General features: G+C 42.1%; 1 protein-coding gene across 3 annotated transcripts in view; it reads left to right on the top strand.

Annotated features, from left to right (window-relative positions):
- ERAP1 (endoplasmic reticulum aminopeptidase 1) overlaps window positions 1–25546 on the top strand; it is a 99527-nt gene that overhangs the window by 62110 nt on the left and 11871 nt on the right. The window contains exons 1-11 of one of the 3 annotated variants that reach the window (XM_058534182.1): window positions 3509–3847; window positions 9159–9690; window positions 11717–11855; window positions 14468–14602; window positions 16948–17068; window positions 17830–17984; window positions 18566–18679; window positions 19869–20000; window positions 23259–23390; window positions 23536–23607; window positions 24907–25061. In XM_058534182.1, coding sequence (XP_058390165.1) covers window positions 9176–9690; window positions 11717–11855; window positions 14468–14602; window positions 16948–17068; window positions 17830–17984; window positions 18566–18679; window positions 19869–20000; window positions 23259–23390; window positions 23536–23607; window positions 24907–25061 — 1670 coding nt within the window. In that variant the 5' untranslated portion in view covers window positions 3509–3847; window positions 9159–9175. Of the gene's footprint in view, window positions 1–3508; window positions 3876–9158; window positions 9691–11716; window positions 11856–14467; window positions 14603–16947; window positions 17069–17829; window positions 17985–18565; window positions 18680–19868; window positions 20001–23258; window positions 23391–23535; window positions 23608–24906; window positions 25062–25546 lie in introns of those variants that run through there. The other 2 variants (XM_058534016.1, XM_058534104.1) reach the window with 2 other exon arrangements.

The raw sequence follows: 25546 nt of genomic DNA, 5'->3' as shown, positions 1-25546 counted from the left end.
AAAACAGGAGACATAATCCATCCTCAATGTCACCCAGAATGTTCTTCAGGACCCAAAGTCCTAGGAGTCTGACAGCACTTTTGTTCACTTAATAAGAACTCTAGTTTCTCCTACAGAAGTTGGCATCCATTGTTCCTTCCTCTAGTGCTCTGTCATAATGGTGACTCCAGATTCTTTCTGAAGCTTGACTCAAACTGGCTGAATCAAGAAAGGAATTTATTGGCTCTCTTGACTGGAAAGTCCAAGGGTAGGGCTTGCTCAAGTTAGCTGGATCTGTGGGCCTCAGTAGGGTTATTCTCTCTGTCTCTGTCTGTCAGCTCTGCTTTCCACTAGAACTAGAAGTGAAGATGCTTCACTTAGAGCAGGTTCTCTCTATGTGGTGGCCCCTAGTAGGCCACTTACCATCTTGAATCCTTAGTTTCTTCATTCCAGAAAAATGGAACTACAAGCCACCTACATAAGTACACTGCGAGGATCATAATATAGAGTATATATAAATGCTTTCAAACCACTACATTTCAGAGGAATTTACTAGTTGTTATGAGCTCAGTGGCCTGCTTTGGAACAGTCCTTCTTTTAAGTTGACATCTATACTGTCCCTGTTTCTGACTGTTAATAAAATGGTATAGATTTTGTTGAGCAGGGCTATCTGGCAATTTGGCACATAGGAAAAAAACATGTCATCCTCATTATCAAGAATATCAAGAATGAGGATCATTGCTATTCCTTTTTAAGTTGGCATTTGAAAAATAGAGTTCTGGGGCCCTAGGAGCCTGTGGAGGTGTCTCAGGGACCATAGTGTGTGTGTGTGTGTGTGTGTGTGTGTGTGTGATGGGGGTGGAGGCTGAGAGGGTGGGGTTGGAAGGCAGTTGGCAAGGACTGAACTGGTGGGGCTGTCCCACTTAATCAGAGCAGCCCTGCTTTTGTCTATTTCCTACATCATGATTCTGGGTAAGATTTGATATCAAAAAGGAGAGTAGTAATATGATCAAAATGGCAGCAACTTCGGCAGCAAAAGAGAAGAAATGAGCCAAATGCTGACATTAATTGGCTAAAAGCTAATGAAGAAAGAACTGATTCAATCAATCAGAGCAAAATTGAACACCATTTGATCAAAATCTGGGATCCAATATAAGAAAAAATTGATCAATAATAGCCCGGTGTTGAAATGGCTTAAGCCTGAGGTGGACTCCCTCCTTCTCCTAGCTCACATCTGGGACTAAGGACACTGAGAAGCCTTTGAAATGGATGGGCTCAGCTGACCCTCTTACTCTGTGTGGTAGACAATATTATTAGTGTTTACCAACCTCTCCTTGCAGTTACAGAAGACTATGTAGCTAGTTCTGCCCAATGAAATGTGCATGGAAATGATGTGTGTTATTCAGCGCTGAGGTGGGGAAAGGCTGATACTTAATTCTCCGGGCTACCTCTTTCCTGCCATGGTGATTCAGAAGGCCAAAAACTTCAGACGGATATACCTACAAGGTGAGGAGCCTCTGCCACTCTGAGTGCTGAGTGGCCATCCGGGACAGAATACCCTGCCTGTCCACAGTGGCTGTGTACAGTGAGCGAGGAGCAAAGCTTTGTGTTGCTATACTTCTGATGTCTTAGAGTTGCTTTGTTACAGCACAGTAAACTAATATCCACTGGGAGGAAATTTGGAGGCTCCAGGAAGGTTTTTCTGGACAGGAAATTCATAGGGGCTGGCTGGAAAAGAGCAAAGCTAGGTCTATCGAGCGAAATGGGGGTGAAGAGAAGGCAGGGATAGTCATAACAGCTAGCTGAGGAAGCTGTGATTTAGTGGAGAAAACATGAACTTTGGAGTCAATAGACCTACCTAGGGTTCAAAATTAGGTTTCACTTTTTATTTTCTCTTTGACTTTGTTGCCAACCTCTCTCACTTTTTTCATCTATAAAGTATAATACCTACATTACAGGGTTGCAGAAAAGATGAAATTATACACACACATGCATATGGCCAGCATTTAGCACAGTATCTAACAGCTGGTAAGTAAGTAATCTATAAACCTAGGTGCCGTTCTTTCTGGCTGCTTCCCTCTGATACTATTTCTAAGCTTGGTAGTTGCTAAGTTTTGATCCCACAGACTCTATAACTAGGACTCTGTCAAGTTTAAAGCCCTCTCTCTCTAAGTTCTGCATCCCACATATTCCTGCTAGAGCTCTGAAACTGGAAGGGAACGCTGCCAAATCCTCTGTCTTATTGCTTTATTTGTAGTGCACTTGGACTCTGAAGAGGGAATCATAGCCACTATAAATGAGTCTCAAGTCTGAGCAAGGGAGAGCTTGTGAGAGAACAGTGTAGAGGCAGTAGAAGTGTTAACTTTCTCCTTACTGACTTCTCAGCTTCCTGGGCCAGGACCATGTTCACGCAAAGGCACTCCTGTTCCTGCCTTCTCAGTTGGCTTTTAGAGCAGCCTCCAGACTACTTGGTGCATTCAGCTCCTTCCATCCTGACTTTCAAGAAATATTTTTTAAAAAATTGCGTTAGAAACTAAAGGGAAACCATCACATCCAAAAATGTAAATATAAAAGCAAAGAAATGCATGAGTTTACTGGACAAGAAGCTCTCATCTGAGCAAAGTGGGATCACTCACTGACACCTGAAGGCCTTGGAGAGTGTAGCCATCCACTGACAGCCCTGCCACAATTGCTAACATGCAGAAATTCCCTGATCCCAAAGCCCCTCGTTTCTTGTTGAATTTTAGCGAAAAAACTTCCTTTGCTCCCACCCTGGTTGGGCCTGGGGACAGAGTGTTAATTTTATATCACAAAATGTCCTTGACTGGAGAGAATATGCAGAACAAAATATTATATTTTTCAAAAGGAGGGATAAGACTGAGAAAAGAAAGTTGACACACACTATTTCAGTGACTTGGAACACCAATTCTCAAAGGGAAGGCGGCTAACAAGGAAGTGGGAGGAGAAAGGCTGAACGTAGTAAGCAAACGGTCCCAGCGGACCGTGGTCCACTCACTAACCTGTAGCGTTTGGTGAGGGGGAACGTTTGTGTTTTCTTGGTGTGTTACCTCCTTTACCCTCAACTGTTTAAAGACCGGCTCTTTTGGCCGTTTCATCGTCTTAATGTTCTAAGGGGAGTGCAGAAACGGTCATTTGATTTCAAAAAACCGGGGAACGTTTAAACGTGGAGAGCAGCAAATCTTTGGGGTCCCTTCGAGATGGTGGGGAAGTGCCGGGCCCATCTACATCCCTTTCTTCCTCTGTGGGGTCTCCTAGCGGGACCCCTCTACACTGAAAGACCAGACAGGTCAGCTTTTTCAGCAACAGAGCTGTTCAGGGGTTCTGTTTCTTTCTGAGGCGGGCCATGAGGTCTCAGCCCATTTGCAGAAGCGAGATGATGGACACCTCTTGGGTTCAACCGGCGTCGAGCCCGTCTCGCTTGGGGAGAAGCGAGCTCTTGTCCGGCCGGCCGACTCTCCTCCAGGAGCACTGGCCATTTCCTTACGCCCCAAAGGCTAACCACTTAAAACAAAACAAAACAACCTCCAAAGACACGCGCAGAGAAAATGATCGCTGTCAGAAAGCGGTGCTCCTCGCCGCCAGATCCCCACCGTATTGCAACCCCGCTGCTTCCCTTGCGTGCAGCGCTCCTTTGTGGATTCCCGTCTTGGGAACGGCGGTGTGCCTCGCTCGGCCCCACTCCCGGGTTTCCTTCCCGAGCTCCCGCCTCAGCCCGGGGCTCCCCTGCGCCTGCCGCGAGGGCTCGGGCCCAGCGCCCCTCGCGCCCGCCTGCCGCTCCCCGGGCTCCACTTTCACTTTCGGTCCCGGGGCCGGCGAGGCAGGCGGCGGCTGCGGCGGCGGCGCGAGGGTGAGCCGGCTGGGTCCCAGCCCCACAAGTACAGAGCGCTCGTCCCCAGCGCGCCCCGCGGGGAGGGGGCTGCGCGGCTGGAGAAGGGCGCGGCCCCGGCCGCCTCCCTGCGCCCGCCGGCGAGGCCCGAGGGCCCAGGGCGCAGGGAGGAGGAGGGCCAGAGGGCTGCGACGCGGGGCGGGGGAGGCGTGGGGCCTGGCCCGCGTCCCGGGAGGGCGGCAGGGTCGGCGGCAGGCCCAGCCCCGCTTGGGTCCTTCTCCACCAAGAGAAGGCTGGGGGCGCAGGGCCGGCGCGCCTGCTCCGCGCGCTCCCCCGCCCGCGCCCTTCCCGGCAGGCGGGAGCCTCCGTCTGCGCTCCGCCTTGCGGCTGGGTTCCCGCCGGCCGCCCGCTCCACCATGTTCCAGAGCAGGGCCAAATGGAGCGGTGGGTGGCCGGCGGGGTGCGGCCAAGTAGGACACCTTGCGGATAGTTGCCCGAGACACGAACGTGGCCTTGAGTTTACTCCTGGAGTGGGGGTGTTTTGGGACCGGCGTCCGTAAGTGTCCTCAAGATCAATTCTGCGCCTCCCCCACACCCGCCCCCGCCCCGTTTCTCCTGTATTTCTTGCCAGCAGTTATCGGCCTTCACTTCACTCTGGCTCTAGGTGGGTTTTATTCAGATAAAGCTCTCGTGTTTGAGCAAATTAAAGTTTCCTATCTGGGTATCTTGTTCGGCAGATGGGCCTGCAAGTTAATTTCATGAGGAAGGAGAAGAGCAGACACTTCCTTACAGTTTTCGTGGAGGTTTTTTGTGTAGGCCAGGTTCAGAAAGAAATGCTCTGTTTTCTATGAAATGCCCAGAGTATTTGCTCTCAACTCAGGATGTGGTCAACGATTTAAAAAATACTTTTAAAAAATTGGATAGAATTGTGTCTTTTCCCAAAGATTTGGAATTGTACTGATATGTAGCACATTTTCAGGTGGGCCTAAATAGAGAAATTTTAATATGTTAAAAAAAAACGAATTCAACATTTTTATTGTTTACCAGCAGTGACAAGCTATTATCAGTGTTCGTTAATTTCGTTGTTCAGAACGTTTTGGAAGAAAGTTCATTACCTCTTGATGATGGATTTCACATTTCGTAGTGTCCCAATAAAGGGAAAGGTGAAATAACCCAGGACCAGTTAGCTCTGACTTCCTATGTGGGTGGGAAAAGGCAGAATCACCAAAGGCAGCCTACACAAGGTTCCTCAAGTATCTTGAACTCTTCCTGGCTGTGAAGCAAAGTTAGGTACTTTGTTGCTGTTGCACTTTCACTGACAACATTGTGAAAGACGCTTTAATAAAATGAGATGCAAAGGAAGATACTTTGTTAACTTTACAAGAATACAGTCAAGTACAGGAAAGGCTTTTAAAGCCCTTATTTCTGTGCTCTAAACCTGTGCATTCAACTGCCTGCTTGATATTTCCCCTCGGAGATCTCATAGACATCACAAATTAAACATATTTAAAAATGACCCCTTGATTCCCTCTCCACTCTTTTACATCTGTTCCACCTCTGGTCTTCTCCATCTCAGTAAATGGCACCTATGACTACTCAGATGTTCAGTCTAGAAACCTGGCAGCCATCCATATGTCCTTTCCCTCACCGCCCCCCCCCCCCACTTCCAGTCTACCCTAAATATAGATGTTGAATCCGTCCTCTGTCTCCTCCCCCCCCATCACTCTCTTGACACCACCCAGTATAAGTAACTAGCTTACTTTGTCTCGACTACTTTCTAATGGTCTCTTGCAAGGCCTTCACTCTTGCTTCTTTCTTGCTCCACACTCTACACAACAACCGGGGTGATTTTCTTAAAGTGTTACCTGGATCTTAAGACTGTAGCTCAAAACCCAGTGGCTTCTCATTGCATTTAGGACAGGATCCAAAATCCTTAAGATGCCTACAAGGCTGCATGGTGGTCTGGCCCCTCTCCACCTCTCCAGGCACATCTTTCCTGTGGCGTGCTTCCAGTTCACTGGCCTGCAGAACCAGCACTCTCTACTGCCTCTGAGTCTGCAAATATGCTTGCTGTTCCTTCTGTCTGGAAAACTCTCCCTCTCCCTCTTTTCTTAGCTAACTTGAATTTGTCCTTTAAATCTCACCTAAAATATTTTTGGAGAGCCCCCAATGTACTTAGTCTGCCCTGTTATTCTCTTTCAGTATGTGTATGTTTTTTCCTTCATAGCCCTAATCACGGTTGGTAACGATATATATTTGTGTAAACTTGTTAAAAATTCCCCCCCACACACACACTCTAAGCTCTTTGAGGTCAGGGACCTGTGCTGTCTTGCATTGCTAGTGCCCAGCAAAACCCCTGGCACGTAGTAGGCCTTCAAGAAGTATTTGTGGAATGAATGATTGAAAATATTTTAACTCATTTAATCTTTACAACAATCCTGTGAGGGAGGTATTATTATTATCTCATTTTACACATGAAGAAAATGAAACTAGGATTAAATGATCTCCCCAAGGTCACACAGTAGGTGGCAAAGCAAGAACTCAAAGCCAAGTTTTCTTTCCTGACTGTAAGCCCAATATATATTTATTATTAATAGAGCTATAATTATATATGTGTATGTAGTCTCACATTTATGCTCTCTACATTACATGTTCCTTTTTGGTTTCTTGGAACTGCATCCTCCTTGAGACACAGCCATGTTCTCTTTGGCCCCTCCCCTCATGGACTCAACCCTATAAAGCCTTTGATGTGAGGTCCCACTGTCAACCCCTTCAGCAGCCCATGGGCTTTGCTGTCAGCTCAAAACCAGTTGGAATTTCCAGGTCTCCTCTTGGGCTGTTGGAGAATACTCCGGGACTTCCGGAGTCCAGGCAGGCCTGAACCTACCACCTTCACTGCGCTCTCTACCGTCTTGCAACACAGGCTGCACCCACTAAGCTACTGCCTTGAGAAATTCCAAGTGGAAGCATCACACAAGTTCCTTTTACTTCTGGTCTCCCGACTTCTGGGGAAATCCATCAGTCTGCCCAGCCCTGGGATTCTGCCTGAGGAGATGGGGGCAGGAACTCTACCATTTTGGTGTTTAAACTTTATTCTTCTCGTCCAAACTGCTCCAACCCTCCATGGCTGGAAGCATCGTTTAGTTGGTTCCTAGGCAAAAAAAACAAGAAACAGAAAAACCTGTCCTCCCTCTTTTCTGTCTCACCTGGGTGGTGCCTTTTGAACTGGAATTATGGTGTCTCAGTGGTTGGCTATCTCTACTGTGTTGATATCCTTTCTGTTTAGCCCTCAGATCACTCCGAGGGGGAGGGAGAGGTAGATACCTTTAACTGTGTGTTTGGGAAGAGAGCAGGATGGAGAGTGAGGGGTAGGGGACAGCATATCAGTACTTACACAGGGTTCAGGGGATAAGACCAAGGTTGGCAAGGAGGTTCTCAACCTGGCTCTTCAATAGAGTTTCTGGGAAGTTTTTAAAAAAATTCTGATGCCCTGACCTCATCACCATAGATTCCAGTTTAATTGTTCTAATTAGGTATCCAGGCATCTGTCATTTAAAAAGCTTCCTAGGTGACATTGATATGCAGACAGAGATGAGAACCACTGACATGGAGGGAGAATCCCACGTACCACGATCATTTTAAGGGGTCCCCATTGTAGCATTAGTACCTTTCTCATCTGATCCAAATGTCCAGGAGCCAGAGGAGTTTGAGGGAATTAGGGCCAATTACCGAGGCTCGCTTGAGAGGGGCCCCTCCTGGCAAGCACCCATTAGAGAAGTGTCTTTGTCTAAGAGAGAGAAAGAAGTATGCTTGGTTCTGGGGGCATGGATTGCCAACTCCCTTAAAATTCACATTCCTTTTGTGTCCCGTGGCCTTTAAAATAAAGTGCAAAATATGGTCTGCAGCGTGTGTCCCAGCATGCTTGGAGCATAATCTTGGAGTCACTCCCTTCCTTGCCTGTGAATAATCGTTCTCCATCACGTTCTCCTGGGGTTCCCTTCTGTCCACGTCGATTGCCTGAATAGCCCTGTGTGTTCTCCCTTTGTGCTTTAGCTCCTGCCCTGGCTTGCTCCACCTGCAATGCTTTTCATGCCCTCCCTTCATTTCCAAATCTGACCTATCCTTCCAGACCACACTCAAATGCTGGTCTTGCATGAAGGCCTCCCAGAGTCACTCTGCAGCCAGTCACTCTCTCCCAGATTATTATGGAAATAGCATTCCATTCTCCCCCAGCCTCTTCTGTTATTATTATTCCTAAAACACTCCACACTTTCTGTGTTGTATTTTGTTACTTCTGTATGAAGGTTTTCTTCCTTCCAGATTTTGAAGTCCTTGAGGGTGGGATTTGTGTCGTGTGTAGTATTATATCCCACATAGTGCTCAGCACACAGCCTTGTAAGGAGCAGGTGTTCAACACCTACTTGTTGGATGATTGTAACAGACATGTAGGTGATTGATATGTTTATCAAAAACTATCGTGAAAGTCACCATAAACTTTTTAAGTCTTTCCTGGATAAATAACATGGCATTTTGGCATGACAATTTGACAGACACCATTGTTGTTAAAGGTTATTGTTATGGATACTTGCCTTTCTCCCCCATAGCTACTTAGCATCTAAGACTCCTTTCTACATTTCCTAAGATTTAGGAATTCTCTACTTTGTAAGCTTGGCGGGAAGCAAGGCCTGTCTCCCGCTGTAGAAACTGCGAAGTTCAGATTTTTGCTTTCTCCACTTTCCTGCCTCGTGGTGTGGACACCTCTTGGCTCTGACAACTGGAGTTCAAAGTTGGGAATTTGAAGCTGAAACAAGTAATGCAAAGTTGCAGGGGCGGTGGAGATCTGACGCTAGTGGTGGCTGCAGCGGTGTCAGCATCTGATTTCCAGGCAGTACAGTGGCTTCCTCCGAGGTCCAGTGTGGGTGGGGAGTGGTCACCTGATCAGATGTCCATCTTTGCCTGTTTCATGAGCCTGGTTTCCCCAATGTCCTGGCAACTCTCTGACCCATTTAGTGAGCTGCTCAGGATCCTCAGCCAGAGCTTGTTCTGTTATTTTCAGCTAAGACCCCTGACCGATAGAGTTAAGTTAAACTCTGAAGGCCAAATGATTCTTTTTAGTAGGTGTTAATGATTGTTGCTAACCATCAACTTCTTTCTTCTATGAATCAATAACATAAGGAAGGTAATTTTACTTTCAAGAAAAGATCTAGTAGTTTTGAAAGTTTGATTCTCTATCTGCTAATTCTGGGTGGATACATTCTGAAATTATGCTGTCTTGATAATATTTTAAAGACTCAATTTTTTTTCTTTTGCTTTTATACATTTGTGCCACTAGGTAGTCTGAGCAAGAAGATGATATCTCTGTCTGTCAAATGGCCACTTGGAACCATGTCATTTCTACTTTCCTCACTGTTGATTCTCTTAACTCCTTCCTGGTGTCGGAGCAGTGAAGCTACTACATCTCCAAAAACTAGTGATGGGACACCATTTCCTTGGGATAAAATGCGGCTTCCTGGGCACGTCATTCCAGTTCATTATGATCTCATGATCCATGCAAATCTCACCACTCTGACTTTTGAGGGAACCACGGAAATAGAAATCAGAGCCAGCCAGCCCACCAGTACCATCATCCTGCATAGTCACCACCTGCAGATATCTAAAGCCACACTCAGGAAGCGAGAGAGGCAGTCTGAAGAACCACTGAAAGTCCTGGAATATCCACCTTGGGAGCAAATCGCGCTTCTGGCCCCCGAGCCTCTGGTGGGGGGGCTGCTGTACACAGTTGTCATCCACTATGCTGGCAATCTCTCTGAGACTTTCCATGGCTTTTATAAAAGCACCTACAGAACCAAGGAAGGGGAAGTGAGGTATTTTTTTTCTTGTTTTTTTTTTTAAGTTCCAACTGCTGCCCATACTAAATTTAATATTTAAGATGGATTGTCTTTTAAAATTCTTCTGATTGTTGAATTCTTTCTTTGGTTTTGCTTTTGCATCTTCTTCGTAGATTTCAAAATGGCCAATAGTTTTTTTCCTTGTTTTTTGGATCTCATTTTTCATTCTGTTTTAACCAATTTTCTTTCCTCCAGCTTTATCAGGGTAAATACCTATTTGTTTGTTTAATTAAATTTCTGGGACATAATAAACATTTTTAATTCTCTTGGCCTATGCATTAGTTTCCTATGGCTGCTCTAACAAAGTACCATAAACTGAGTGGCATAAAACAACAAAAATTTATTCTCTCAGTTCTGGAGGCTAGAAATCCAAAATTAAGGTGTCAGCAGGCAATGTTCTCCTTGAGTCTCGGAGTAGAATCCTTTCTTGCCTCTCCCTAGTTTGTGGTGGCCATCCTCCTTGCCATTCCTTGGCTTGCAGCTACATCACACTGGTCTCTGCCTCTGTTGTCATGCAGGCATTCTCCAAATTTCCCTCTTCTTATGAGGACACCAGTCATATTAGATTAGGGCCAAACCTGATGGCCTCATCTTAACTTAATTACATCTGCAAAGACCCTATTTCCAAATAAAGTCACATTCACAGATACCAGGGATTTAGACTTCAACATATCTTTCTGGAGGACACAATTCAACCCACAACAGTCTATCAGAAGAAATATTTTTCTCTCAGTTAAAACTCTTTAAGGGATCTTCACCTTCTTTGCTTTAGTTCTGTTTTTAAACAGATGACTTATTTTGGGAGATTTTATGCTAAATTTTATTTTATTTTATTTATTTATTTTTTTTGTGAGGAGATCAGCCCTGAGCTAACATCCACCAATCCTCCTCTTTTTTTTGCTGAGGAAGATGGCCCTGGGCTAACATCGGTGCCCATCTTCCTCCACTTTATATGGGACCCCGCCACAGCATGGCTTACCAAGCAGTGCGTCGGTGCGCGCCCGGGATCCAAACCAGCAAACCCCGGGCCGCCGCAGCGGAGCGCGCGCACTTAACCGCTTGCGCCACTGGGCCCGCCCCTATGCTAAATATTAAAATCAAATTTTATTTGTTAGTAGATGATACTAACATTTTTCTGATTCCGTATTATTTTTTTGAGGTGAAGAAGTCATGTGCTACCAGAAAGAATGTTTTAAAAAGTAAAATTTATCCCAATTGTAGCCCTTAGAGATAACCACTACTTTTATTTTAGGGGAACATTGGATATGCATACACATTATTTTATGTAAATGGAGCTATGTTATATTTTCTGTTTTACAAGGGAGGGTTTTTTTTTTTTAAATAGGTTGAGGAGTTGTTTTATATGGATGACTATCACTATACATCATTTTAATGACTTTATTAAAATGTATGTTTTGAGTTGATTTATTTAACTAATCCCCCATGGTTGGAGATTAGGTTATTTCCAGCTTTTCAGCATTAGTAACATTTGATGAACATCTTTTTCAATGATTTCTTTAGAATAAATTCCTAGAAGTAAAATTGCTAAGTCAAAGGGTCAACAAATTTTTGTTACCCCTTGTCGTATTCCTTACCTCTAACCAATACTATCTCCCTTTAATTTACGTTGCACCGATTATTAAGGAAGTTGAGCAGCGTTAGATATGATTATTGACTATTTGTAGCTTCTTCTTTTGTGAATTGCCTGTTTATGACCCATGCCTCCTATTCTCCTTGGTTGCTGGGTATATTCTTACTCATTTCCAAGAGCTCCTTATCTGTTAAGGCTATTAACCCTTTGTCAAATACCTTTCAATCAATTTTCCCAGATTTTTACTTGTCTTTTAGTTTAGTTTACGATAGCTTTTGTCATATAAAAGATTTTTTTAGTAGTGAAATCTATTAATCTGTGGTAACTTTAGGAATTAAAAACACACACACACCTATCTTAGAGTCCCTGATGCTTCATATTGTATTTTTATTTTGCTTGCCATAATTTTAGGATACTTGCATCAACACACTTTGAACCTACTGCAGCCAGAATGGCCTTTCCCTGCTTTGATGAACCTGCCTTCAAAGCGAGTTTTTCAATCAAGATCAGAAGGGAGCCAAGGCACCTCGCCATCTCCAACATGCCGTTGGTGAGTCTGAACTGCACATCTACTCACGGGAGAAATCCACTGATTCGCTGTGACTTGCATTGCCCCAGTGACAGTTAACATTCAGGTCACCTGTTTTGTTTTGTTTTATTGCCTGACAGATAGCTAACTTGTCTTTTTCATTTCCAACCTATGCTTTTGTTTCAAGCAATAATTTATTTGTAGTCAAAGAAAAAATTGTTCCTAGAAACATGCAAGATTTCAGTAAGATTGACATTCTAGGTGATCAGTGCTGTTGGAAGGAAAGCTCCATAAGGAATTCAGGTCAGGTTTAAAAGAGAGTGCCCTTCACAAAGCACTTCCACCTTCATTTTCTCGTATGATCTTTTAAAAGAGTTTTAAAGAGAATGCTTTATCGAAGAAGGCCATATTTCTAGTATACAGTTATTTTTTATAATTTCTATATACTATATACTAATATTAACTATACAATTTATAACTACATGCATGACATTGGGCAGATAGAAAAAGAGTAATCTTTTCAGAATACTATGGTACTAAAGATAAGTAATGATAGATAACTCAGTTCTCTTTAAAGAAACCATTATCCTCCAATTCCAAAGCAGATGTGGACAGTGCTCCCTCTTATTTTTAAAATTGGTGAGGAGATGACCATGCCCAATGAATAAAACTGCTCAGTGCCATTATCCTATATTCTGGCAGCTTAGAAGAAACATCAGCTGGGCTGTCATTCTGCAACTGATGCATACCAACTCCTGAAGCACACGCATCCTTTGTTCAGAGAAGCTCACTGTGGATGAGACTCAGCGGGGATAGGCTTTGCCCATTCCTATCCTGAAGGGTGTCCCGCCTCATCCCTGTGCTGACCAGGGAGGCAATATCATTGCATGAAGGGACTCAGAGAACCACAGACCAGCCTCTATACAGTACTTCTCAACCTTTAAACCTCTATATTCCTAGCTGAAAATCTGAAGGATCCCTTCCTCAAACAAGATTCTGACAGGCCCCATTAGAGGGCTGTCCCCTGTGAAAAGCGCTCTTCTGCAAATCCCTACCAGCCCAGAACTTTTGTCTCCCCCACTCCCACCACATTTGTATATGAAAAGACAAGAAGCAGTTATGCCATTTTCCTAATATGAATTTGAGATAGAGAACACACTTTTTCAGATGATAGTTCCCTCCTCCAATATTGTGTTATTGCTCCCTGGGACTGGAGTGAGTTCTCTGATTAGAGAATTACGGCTTTAGGAGGATAAAGGAACAGGGATGGGATGAAAACGAGGGAGAGACTGGCTGACTAAATAAGATTTGTGGAGAAATTCGTAGGCTTCTAGGGGGAAGGCCTGGAGCTCCTGAGGCGTCATCCTGGGGATAGGAAAAATCTCTAATGTAAACCTGCCTTTGGACAGGAAAGCCCTCCCCTTGGCAGAAATCTAATAGGAGAGGCCTGAACTCAGGCTGCAGACATGGAGTTGAGGGGGAGGACCATGGGGTCTCAAAGCATCTTTTTGGAGGCGAGAAAAGCAAATATACCATTGGAACATGCAAGTGTTAGAGGCACGAGTTAATCACATTTAAATTCGTATTAGTTTAATTAGCTTACTTTCCTAATCATTAACACAACTTCAGAAATGGAAATTTTGGTTAGGACTGGGTAGAAGGCATTTTAAAAAGAAAAGGTAATTTGGGGTCCTTCAAGAAAAAACCTAGGTTGGCTATTATAGTCAGGGTTTGAATGACCAAAAAGTGACCAGCAGGCACCGTAGCTGGTGGCTGGTGGGTATTAAGAAGAAGGATGGGGCACAGAGAAAGAGGTGGAAATAAGATTACAGGAAAAATGCCTGTGTTAATATAGAGTTCCCCAGGCTGGTTCTGGCTGGTCCTTTCTCCAAGATCCTGCCCCAGTGCTTCTGCTGGCTGAGGTATGAGACTTTCTTCTTTGGGAGCAGACCTCTTAGACTATCCCTCCATCACCCCCACCCCACTCTGCAAGGCTGCTCCCTGATTGCACTTAAAAGCTGGTTCCAATGAAGCAAATCAGAGTTTGGAGGAGGCTTTGCAGGGTCAGGCCCAGGCATGGGTTACTATCAATTGTTTAGGAAAATAGAAGCTCATTGCTCTTTTTGGGTTGTACATGGTTACATATTTGCCTGGTGTAGAAAACAAATTAGACATTGTATTTTCAGATCGTTCCCATACCTGTGTTTTAGGACAAGTGGACTACATCTTGGCAAAACCAGCAATCTCAGTTTTGCTTTGTCCCATCCATGTTATCAATCCTCGTGTACCAAATATGAGTCAGTCTGTGATCATCTGGAATATTTAAAAGAAATTAAGTGGTGATGGTTGTACAACTCTGTGAATACAATGAAAAACCACTGAATTGTATACTTTAAAATGGTGAATTTTATGGTATATGAATTACATCTCAATAAAAAAAGAAATTGAGTAGAATGGTTTGGCCTTAATATCTAAATTACAATCAGATATTAGAAATTTTAAAATAATTATACAAATGTCATGCCATATATTTTCAATATTGTGTCTGGTAGTTAGAAAATTTCTCTTTCTAAAATGTTTTCAATGTATTGGATAATTGGATTATTTGATGATTGAAGTTATTCTGATTTTAGGTTAAATCTGTGACTGTTGCGGAAGGACTCATAGAAGACCATTTTGATGTCACTGTGAAGATGAGCACCTACCTGGTGGCCTTCATTATTTCAGATTTTAAGTCTGTCAGCAAGATGACCAAGAATGGAGTCAAGGTGAACTTGTCATTGTCACAGAGGGTGACCAACTTGTCCTGGTTGCCTGGGGCTGTCCTGGTTTTAAAACTGGAAGTCCCACATCCTGGGAACCCCCTCACTCTCAGGCAATCCCGGATGGCTGGTCATCCTGTGGTCACAGATACTCATATTTACAGTGAGGCTTTAACAAGAAAACCACGTGGAAAGGCTTGGCCTGGGTCATGGTCCTGGCTCCACCACTACCTGGCTTTCTGACCATGGCCCTGCTCCCCCTGGAACTTAGTTTATACTTTAAAATGTCTAAGTTGGACTAGATCCTGCAATGGTTTCTAAGGTTGCTTCTGACTATAACTGTCTGCATTTGGAAGTGAATGCCACTGACTATCTGAGCAGGGACTTCTGGCCATGGGAAGGAAGTAAGATAGAGATTCTGCTTGGAGGATTAAATGGCTCTGGGAAGGGAATACTGGAATCCTGGAGAAAAAGATCTTGTTTCAAGGAGCACTCGCTCCTTGTCTGGGCACCATAGTCAGCAATCTATACAACTGTATGCTGTGGCTCTAAATGCAAATAAGTTTTTTGGAGAGGAGGGGCAGGACACTTTATTTGACGATACCTCATTTATTTGTGCTGGTTTTCACTGAGGCCCGAATAGTTAGAGTTTCTCTGCTGAACTGCCTTTTGTTCCTATAGGGCTGAGGCTTCTTATCCTTGTGGAGATATGTCTACTTACCTGGGGATTTGAAGGTGATGCTTGAGACTTGGATGTAGGGAGCAATCTAAATTCAGCAGTGAAACTGTCAGCAAAAACACCCACTATTGATTTGCCCACTTTTGTGAATCCTTTATGAATGATTCTTTTTATAATGTCTCTTCCATACTGTGATATTGTGACTTATGATAAGAAATATATATTTGGTCTTTGTCCCAATTCTGGCACAGAGCTCCTAAAACCCTTAGAATTTTCTAAGTGATGAGAGCAATAAAGGTGCCTATGCATCTCTTCCATGTGGCTATTCCTGGGTTATATCCTTTTATAATGAACCAGTAATTTACTAAGTAAAATGTTTCTTTGAGTTCTGTGAGCTGCTCTAGCAAATTAATAGAACCCAGGGAGGGGGTCATTGGAACCTCTAATCTATAGCTGCTTGGTTAGAAGCACAGGTGACAACCTGGACTTGCAATTGGCATCTGAAGTAGGGGTGGGGGCAGTCTCGTAGGACTGAACCCTTAATCTGTGGAATCTGATGCTATCTCCGGGTGGATAATATCAGAATTGAGTTGAATTGTAGGACGCCCAGCTGGTGTCAGAGAGTTGCTTGGTGGTTGGTTGGTAGTGTGGTGGAACTCTCCCCCACCACACACACCCACATTGGAATTGGGTCCCAGCATCCCTTTTATATACTAATATTTTTAGTCCTTTTATTTCTTTAAACACATTAATCGTACATTTTATATTCTGTGTCTAGTGATTGTCATATCTAAAGTCTTTGTGTATCTGGTCTGTGGTTTATTGTTTCCACTGGCTCTTGCTCACCGTGTCTTCTTCCTTTGCGTATATTGTGAATTGTGTCTGTGAACTTAGATTACCTGCGTTGAAGGTAGATTCTTCCAGAGAGAATTTGTGTTTGCTTCTGTCAGGTGACTGGGAGTAGTTACCAGCCCAGGGGCCACTTTAAATTAAATTATTGGCTTCAGATTTTTGAACCACTTGGTTATTGTGAGTCCAGCTGCTAAACAGCATTAAGGTTAGCTTTTAGCTACAAATTCTCTGAGGAGATTTTCCCCCATACAGTACCAAGGTTTGAATAAGGCATTTTTTCCCTTGCAATCTCCTTGAGGAAGGGGGTGGTTGTTTCTAGTTTACCCCCTCAGTAAGGGTGTGGTCCTCTGGGGTCCAGCTTTATGCAGGGGTGCATCTCCTGTTAGACTTCCCACCTTGGGCAGGCTCTGGACTTTGTCTCCTGTCCCCTGAGTTCTTCAACGCCATGAAAACCGAAGCTCCAGTCCATCTGTATTGGGCCAGTGTCCTCGGGGCAAGAGCTGGCTGCAGTGCTCTGCTGACTTCTGAGAGCCCTACTGTCGCTTCATTTTTGGCATCTAAGTCTTTACTTTTTCACTGTCTCATGAAAACATTTAAAAAGACATTTTTGTATGTGTTATCCAGCATTTATAGTTGTTTTCAGAAAGGGAGTTGATCAGGAACATAGTCGGCATTAATACAAGAAATAGAACTTCCGATCGTCTTCTTTCATATTGGCAACCACATCCCACGGTGTGCAGCTGTTAGTGTCAGCTCCTATACAGTTGTGGAGAGAAGCCACTACGGCATTTGAATAACTTTCTTGTGCCTTTCTCTTCAGGTTTCCGTCTATGCTGTGCCAGACAAGATAAATCAGGCAGATTATGCACTGGATGCTGCGGTGACTCTTCTAGAATTTTATGAGGATTATTTCAGCATTCCATATCCCTTACCCAAACAAGGTAGAGATTTTGCACAGATGTTACAAATTGTGGCATCTAATGACCCCAGCCAGAGATTATATCCTCCTAATTGGCATACCCATGGTTATCTCAGCAGCCCGTCAAGTCACTAAAACCCTGGCAGGTTTTTCTCACCCCTGATCTATACAATAAATTTCTAATGAGAGTAAAAGTAGATCTTGATACAGTTCTGGAGGCACATGGCATGGTGGTAATTTTGCCTTCTGACTTTAAAGATAAACCCACCTATATTAGTGGGCAGACAGCAAAGGGCAGAGGCTGCCTTTTTTCCATTATTGGCACATATGTGGTAGAACATTGAGGATACTCAGTAAATTATTTTGAAGGAATAAATTTATACAGCATAAGAAAATCTCCGTTTTCTTTCTTACATGAGCCCTTAAAACTATTGTGTGTTTGAGTTTTTTGGTGTATGGGAGTCTTGGGCATCCAAAGTCGAGAGCACTATTGAGGACATTGTTAAGATTATTCAGTCCCCAAACTCCTTGTCAGAAAGTCAGAAATGGTGTCAGGAGGACTGAGACCCAAGTCTGACTGTCACGTCGCAGCAAAGTGACTCTGAAAAAGTATTGAGCCCCTTTTTCTCCATTGTGAAAGGTTCTTCCAGTCTAGAATTCCACGGATCTGCATTGACAGCTTAGCTTTTCTTTTTATCCCTACACCCGTCCACTCTGAAAGGAAGTATGGTTGGGCAACGTGTAGCTTAGAGCCTGGTAATGTGTTTTTGTTTCCTTCCCAAGATCTTGCTGCTATTCCTGACTTTCAGTCTGGTGCTATGGAAAACTGGGGACTGACAACGTACAGGGAATCTTCTCTATTGTTTGATGCTGAAAAGTCTTCTGCATCAAGTAAGCTCGGCATCACGATGACTGTGTCGCATGAACTTGCACACCAGGTATACAAGCTCAATCACACTTTTTTTTTTTTTTATAATTTTATTTATTTATTTTTCCCCCCAAAGCCCCAGTAGATAGTTGTATGTCATAGCTGCACATCCTTCTAGTTGCTGTATGTGGGACGCGGCCTCAGCATGGCCGAAGAAGCGGTGCGACGGTGCGCGCCCGGGATCCGAACCCGGGCCGCCAGCAGCGGAGCGCGCGCACTTAACCGCTAAGCCACGGGGCTGGCCCCAATCACACTTTTTAAAAAATGAAGTTAAACTACATCTGTATTGCTTTTATGGGACATATGAGGCTATTCATATTGATATCTGAATTGTATGGATTCATTTTTACTTTGTCTTTTTTTCCCATAGGAAAAATTATTTCTTTAAAGCATTAGGTACCATGTTTTATAGTGCATATTGAAAAGTTTTTCTTTTTACTTTGATAAAATATTCCATAAATATGTTAAAATTCATATACCGGCATTCCACATATAAAATATATTTCCTTCTGAATGCCTTGTTTATGGCTGCGTAATTAATCCAGTCTCCACAGAAATGTGTGAATAATCTGGGTAACGTCTTCCTTTCAGTGGTTTGGGAACCTCGTCACTATGGAATGGTGGAATGATCTTTGGCTAAATGAGGGATTTGCCAAGTTTATGGAATTCGTGTCTGTCAGTGTGACTCATCCAGAACTGAAAGTTGTAAGAAGTATTTACATTTTAGCTTAATCTGTCATTTTGTTCATTGTTGCTGAAAAATATTTATTGATCTTTGATTATAGAATTCATAGACAGCTTAATAACTTCCCTAGGAGTTTAGATATGAATCAGGTTTCCAAAATGCTAGTGAACTTTAAAGACATATCACAAAGGCTTATTTTCAAACTGGACTGCTTATTTCCACATCTATGATTGTTAAGAAATTAAGTGTTAAATTTTGTCCTCCCTTTATATCCAAGAAATAGAAATAATGACAGCCTGTCTATTCTATGTCATTTCCCCAACCTTCAAGCTGCTCACTGAAGAAATAGTAGGTACAGACTGCTATTATTTCAATAGGATCCTACTTGCCAAATTGAATTATGCTTAAGGTAACTGCATATTTGATTGTATATGAACCTAGACTCATGGGTCACAAACTTAATGCTTTGGAACCTCTACATGTTTATTTTAAAAATCATGTGTTTAACTTGTAAAAATCACATGCAGTAGAATTAAAAAGAAATTTACTTTTCGTAAAAACAATCCTTTACTCTAATGATTTTCAGTTGTGCATATTCATTCCCATTTTCATCTTCCTGTACACATAATTTATACCTAGTTATAATTATAATGTACATAGAATTATTACACTGCAATGGATCATAAATATTTTCCTCTATTTCCACATAGTCTTTAATAATACAAATGATTATATATGCATATTATTCTATTGGGTAATATACCCTAATAAATCAGGTTATAGTTGGAATTTGTTCTCCATTATTTTTTCTTTCACTACATGGTTTTAAAGCTAAATTTCTTTGCTTTAAAAAAGTATAAATGATGATTGGAGATGTTGCAATCACTACACATTTTAGTTTCTTGTTTTGGCAATGTTTGGCTGTAGATGTAATGGTTTTGTTTTTAAGGTAATATGAAATTTTCTTTATTCTAACGTGATAAGTATTTAAGATGAACAAAATTTAAAATGTTTACCTAAAATCATTGTTTCTTGGATGCTCTTTAGAAGAGAGTAATTTTATTTTATTTTGCAAATTATAAATATGGAATAGGTTGGACCAAAAATTTGAAGTACAAACCTATTACCCCAGATAAAACCTTTCTACTTTCATATTTTTCATCTAAATATAAATCATAGATGATGTTGTCTTTTTTTCTGTCTCAATAGCAAGATTATTTCTTTGGCAAGTGCTTTAGTGCGATGGAGGTTGATGCGTTAAATTCCTCACACCCTGTGTCCACACCTGTGGAGAATCCTGCTCAGATTCGGGAGATGTTTGATGATGTTTCCTATGCAAAGGTAAAAATGGATTATAAGGGTACCGTTTGGATACTAAACTTATAAATACTGGGGTGGAGAGGTTATAGGTAGGGTTGTGGGGTGGCTTCCCTTCATAAAGAGCAACCCAGATTGAATGCCTTCGATTCTGACCCATGCTGGCTCGAGTTAACTCTTTTAGGCCTAACTTGCAGTTGGGCTTGTAATCCTAAAGATTATATTATAGTGAGTTCTTCATTTACACTGTTGTAAGTTGAAAGTTCATGGCCTACAGAAACTCTGCCTTTTATCATTCAACAAACAGAGCTTGATTGAGCATCAGCTTTGTACCAGGCAAACATTCCTGCCCTTGTGTAGCTTCCCTTTCAGTGCCTTCAGGAACCGTTTGTATTGTTGACTGCAAAGTATTGTCCTGCACAATGTGTTTAATAACAGAATTGGAAAGTGTTGCCAACATTTAACAACTGGGAGATTTTATACAAAAGCCTGATTTCTGGCTTCTCTTGGTGGAGGCCGGGGAGGAGGATTCTGGTCATACTGGGCCTGTATTTCCCTTGGCAACGTGGACTGGAGCTAAGTTGTGGCTCCATCTTTATGAGACCAAGGTTCTGCTTTTCCACTTCCCCTTTCATTCCCAACTATTTCTACTATGGTCTCACTGAGGCAGAGAATGTGTCATTTATCATTACTCTTCTCTGTCTTATTTGTAGCAAACAGAAAAGTATTTCTTGCTTGGATGTTTCCATAACAGTGCAGGGGAGATAAAAACAGACATATAAACAGACCTAGATTAGTGGAACAGAATAGAGATCCCAGAAATAAACCCATGTATATATGGTCAATTAATTTACAACAAAAGAGCCAAGAATAGACAATGGGGAAAGGACAGTCTCTTCAATAAATGGTGTAGGGAAGAGTGGACATGCAAAAAATGAAATTGGACCACTATCTTATACCACTCACAAAAATTAACTTGAAATGGATTAAAGACTTAAACGTAAGACCAGAAGCCATAAAATTCCTAGAAGAAAACATAGGGAAAAAGCTCCTTGACCTGGGTCTTGGCAATAATTTTTAATACATGACACTAAAAACACAAGCAAAAAATGTTAAACAAGTGGGACTACATCAAACTTTCTTCTGCACAGCATAGGAAACCATCAACAAAATGAAAAGGCAAGCTATGGAATGGAAAAAATATTTGTAAACCACATATCTGATAAGAGGTTAATATTCAAAACACATAAGGAACTCATACAACTCAATAACAAAAAAATCCAATCTGATTAAAAAACAGGCAGAGGAACTGGATAGACATTTTCCAAAGAAGATACACACATAGCTAACAAGTACATGAAAAGATTCTCAACATCACTAATCATCAGGGAAATGCAGATCAAAACCACAATGAGATAGCACCTCACACCTGTTAGAATGGCTATTATCAAAAAGACAAGAAATAATAAGTATTCCTGAGGATATGGAGAAAAGGGAACGCTTGTGCACTGTTGGTGGGATTGTAAATTTGTATAGCCACTATGGAAAACAGTAAGGAGGTTCCTCAAATAATTAAAAATAGAACTACCATACAATTCAGAAATTCCACTTCTGGGTATTTATCCAAAGAAAACAAAAATTCTAACTCAGAGATACATACAGCCCCGTGTTTATTGCAGCATTATTTACAATAGCCAAGCTATGGAAGCAATCTAGGTATCCATCAATGGATGACTGGATAAAGAAAATGTGATATATACATATATAGCCATAAAAAAGAATGAAATCCTGCTATTTGTGACAACATGGGTGGACCTTGAGGGCATTATGCTAAGCGAAATAAGGCAGACAGAGAAAGACAAATATTGTATGATCTCATTTATATGTGCAATCTGAAAAAACAAAAAAACAAGCTCATAGACACAGAACAGATTGGTGGTTGCCAGAGGCAGGGGTTGAGGGGTGGGCAAAATGGGTTAAGGGGGTCAAAAGGTACAAACTTCCAGCTATAAATAAGTCATGGAGATGTAATGTATGGCATGGTGACTACAGTTAATAATACTGTATTGTGTATTTGAAAGTTCCTGAGAGTAGATCTTAAAAGTCCTCATCACGAGAAAAAAAAATTTGTAGCTGTGTATGGCTACATATTTTAATATGTAATTAAAACATCTGTTTTAATGTTAACTAGACTTATTGTGGTGATCATTTCACAATATATACAAATATCAAATCATTGTTGCACACCTGAAACTAATAGTGTTATTTGTCAACTGTACCTCAATAAAAACAAATTAAGAAATAATATACCAATCCTATTGGCAATGATATGCACTCCATGTAGATATTCAGGGATCCAGGCTCTGTTTATCTAGTGACCCCACCATCCCCTAGAGTCAGAGAGAGAGACTACCTCTACCTTGAGGGGACCCAAGAAATTCTCCCAGAAGAGGGGATTTCAAGTTATGTCTTAAAGGATCAATTGGGGCTTTCCAGGAAGAAAAAGAAGTAGGAAGGGCTTTCTAGGAAGAGGGAATCATGATTTCTCAGAAAAAGACGATTTAAAAGAGGGTGGTACGTTGAGAGAGAGTTCTTGCTTGGAAAGTTGTATTTAAAAAAAGTACAGGGGGAAAATAACGTAAAAGCATTTTTTTTACCCTTGGACTACTTCCCTTGTTTACGTCACTTGTCTGGCCACTGGAGGCATTTGAGTTTGTGACCTGCGATCTACGGTAATGGGAGTGGAGGGGCAAGAGCTCTTAACACAGGAATATAGGATATCTAGGAATTCTCTTGCTCCCTTTGTCATTGTTACTCTTGCCCTCTCAGTCCCCTGTGCTCAAGGCTCTCTTGGGTCTCCGCCATTCCTTCCCTGGCACTCACCTCTGCTTCCACCTTTTGTACTTACCTCTCCCCACTCCTCCCCCGCAGTGGAGTGGGAAAGCCGCATGGTGCTTCAAGGCCCAGTGTTTAATCTGCACCATTGTCCACTCACCTGTGAATAATGGGAGCTGGCAGATGATATTCATTTGCCCCAGGGGAGGCGTGGTTACTGATAGAAAATAACGGCCCCACTGGACTAAGAGCATGAACCGTCATGTCCCATCCCCCTGCCTAGACAACTCCAGGTTTAACTCACTTTCTCTAATTGTTTCACAAATCGTCAGACATGAAAAACATTACTATAGTTGCATTTTAAAAGAATTATTCCAAAATCAAGTGTGATAGTAGATTAGATTGAGACCAAACCACAGCTAACAATTATTTATATTGTCTTTTCAGGGAGCTTGTATTCTTAATATGCTAAGGGATTGTCTTAGTGCTGATGCATTTAAAAGTGGTATTGTCCAGTATCTCCAGAAGTATAGCTATAAAAACACAAAAAATGAGGACCTGTGGAATAGCATGGCAAATGTGAGTATGTTTTGTGTGTCTCTACACTTGGGGTTGACAGGCTTATTATCTTGTGGGGTTTTTTTCCCACATTTTAATCCCTCTGAGAAGAATCATGAGTGTTCTCTGCAGAGCTGAGAGTGATGTGTTTATTTTCGGTTTTTAGATTTGCCCTATGGATAGTGCACAAAGGATGGATGGCTTTTGCTCTAGAGGTCAACATTCATCTTCATCCTTAGTAAGTTTGTACCTCTGTACGCATCCCCCCTAGGCACATTCTTTTACTCCGTATTTGTTGAAGGATAGCTCTGTGCCAAACATTCTGAGGTCCTTGCTTATGTCACCCTCCCTCTCGATAAGACTGTGTTCAAACTCTACCAGACTGAGAGGCTTTTACAATTTTTCTTAAAAATTATCTACACAAGGGATTTTCACAGCCTTCTTTGGTAGCACGTCGCACTGATACTAATTTCTTTGGCTTCACTCTCTGTAAAGTAGCGAATTTATGACATGTTTCTGTGGGAGATTAGGGCTGTATCAGTCAGGCTAAGTCAGTCATTTCCATGGGTCCTCATTTGTGGAAAAACAAATAATGACAGCGAGCATTCTCGAGCACTTACTGTGTGTCAGGCACGTGCTAAGCACTTTGTGTATTATCTCCTATACTCTTCACAATACACTTATGAGGGGGGTACTATTATCCCTATTTTTACAGATGAGAATATGAAATCCAAAGGCATATGGTTGGTAAATTGCAGACTGGGGATTTGAATTTAGATCTAACTTATGTTTTTAACTGCTAAGCTATAAAAAATTCATAACATCTGAGTCACAAAACAGTCTGAGTCTCTGTTTATCTGGACTTCTAGAATATTTTCATAGGCAGCTGAGGGTGAGTCTGGAGATTCAACAATATTTTATCCACCATATTTTAATTTTCTTAGCTTTTTTGTTTTTGGAAATGGCTTTATTCAATTGTTTCTAGATTTATCCAGTAACATATTTTATCCTTTTACTAGCTCTTAAATATTTTTTTAAAACCTTTTTTATTGTCAAAGAATATATCCTCTTTGGCGTTCACGGCTGTTTGTTGAGTGTGGGCCATCTTGGTGTTATCACTTTGGATGTATAGGATCTTGACTGAACATTTTTTCCCATCTTGCTTGTCTGAGATCCAGCATAGTTATGTAGGTGTTGAACACCTGGCCACTTTCTCTTCCTTCTCTACCTTCCTTCATTCACATGCCTGCTTTGTGCCTTGTGCCAAGCCCAAGATATGCCCAGTAGAACCAGATATGGTACCTGCTCTCAAGACATACATGTATAAAAGAAGAGAATGAAAAGTAAACAGTTGGCGTTCTAATGGACGTGCTATGGCTGGAGACAATGGGAGAAGGGAGCAGAGGAAGGGATAAGGGAGAGCTTCACAGAGGAGGTTGTCAACAGTTAGCAGCCCTGTGAGCACAAGCTTGGGTTCTCTCTCTTCTTAAAGCGGATCTAAGTGGGTCATGCATCTGCCTTTCTCTGTATAAACCAGCACTGGCGACAGGAAGGCCTTGATGTGAAAACCATGATGAACACCTGGACGCTGCAGAAGGGCTTTCCCCTGATAACCATCACAGTGAGAGGGAGGAACGTACACATGAAGCAAGAGCACTATATGAAAGGACAAGGCGATGCCCCAGAAACTGGGTAATGTTCCTAGAGAAAAACTCCTTTTATTGCCTAGGTAACGTCTGCCTTGTACGATGAAACCTTATTTTTGAAATACTGCCCTTACCTTTATTGCTAAAATATTTCAATCCAATCTATGTATCCTATGAAGTTGACTTATATACCACCATCTTCCCAAAAGGATGAGGTGGCTTTAAACCTTGGTTCATCTCAGTAAAGCTGATGATATATTTTATATCATAATTTATATTTAAATTATTTTAACATTCTCATGTTTTGCAGTTTGATAGGATGGCAATTTCCAGTTTCTGGCTTGGAATCAGCTCCAATCTAACTAAGCAACTGCCGCTCAAGTACAATAGTGTCTGGCATTTGGGTTGGAGTTAAGGATATAAACATTTAGGTGATTTCTAGGCATTACAACTCGTCTCTTCTTTGAAAGTCTGAGTTAGATCCTGGAACCTGTTTGTCAGCTTAATGCTACAGAAGGACATCACTGGAAA

Source organism: Diceros bicornis, chromosome 1, assembly GCF_020826845.1.
Source record: "Diceros bicornis minor isolate mBicDic1 chromosome 1, mDicBic1.mat.cur, whole genome shotgun sequence".
In the NCBI taxonomy this organism is placed as follows: Eukaryota; Metazoa; Chordata; class Mammalia; order Perissodactyla; family Rhinocerotidae; genus Diceros; species Diceros bicornis.
Note: the sequence above shows the minus strand (reverse complement) of the source record. Positions and strands in the feature narration are given on the sequence as shown.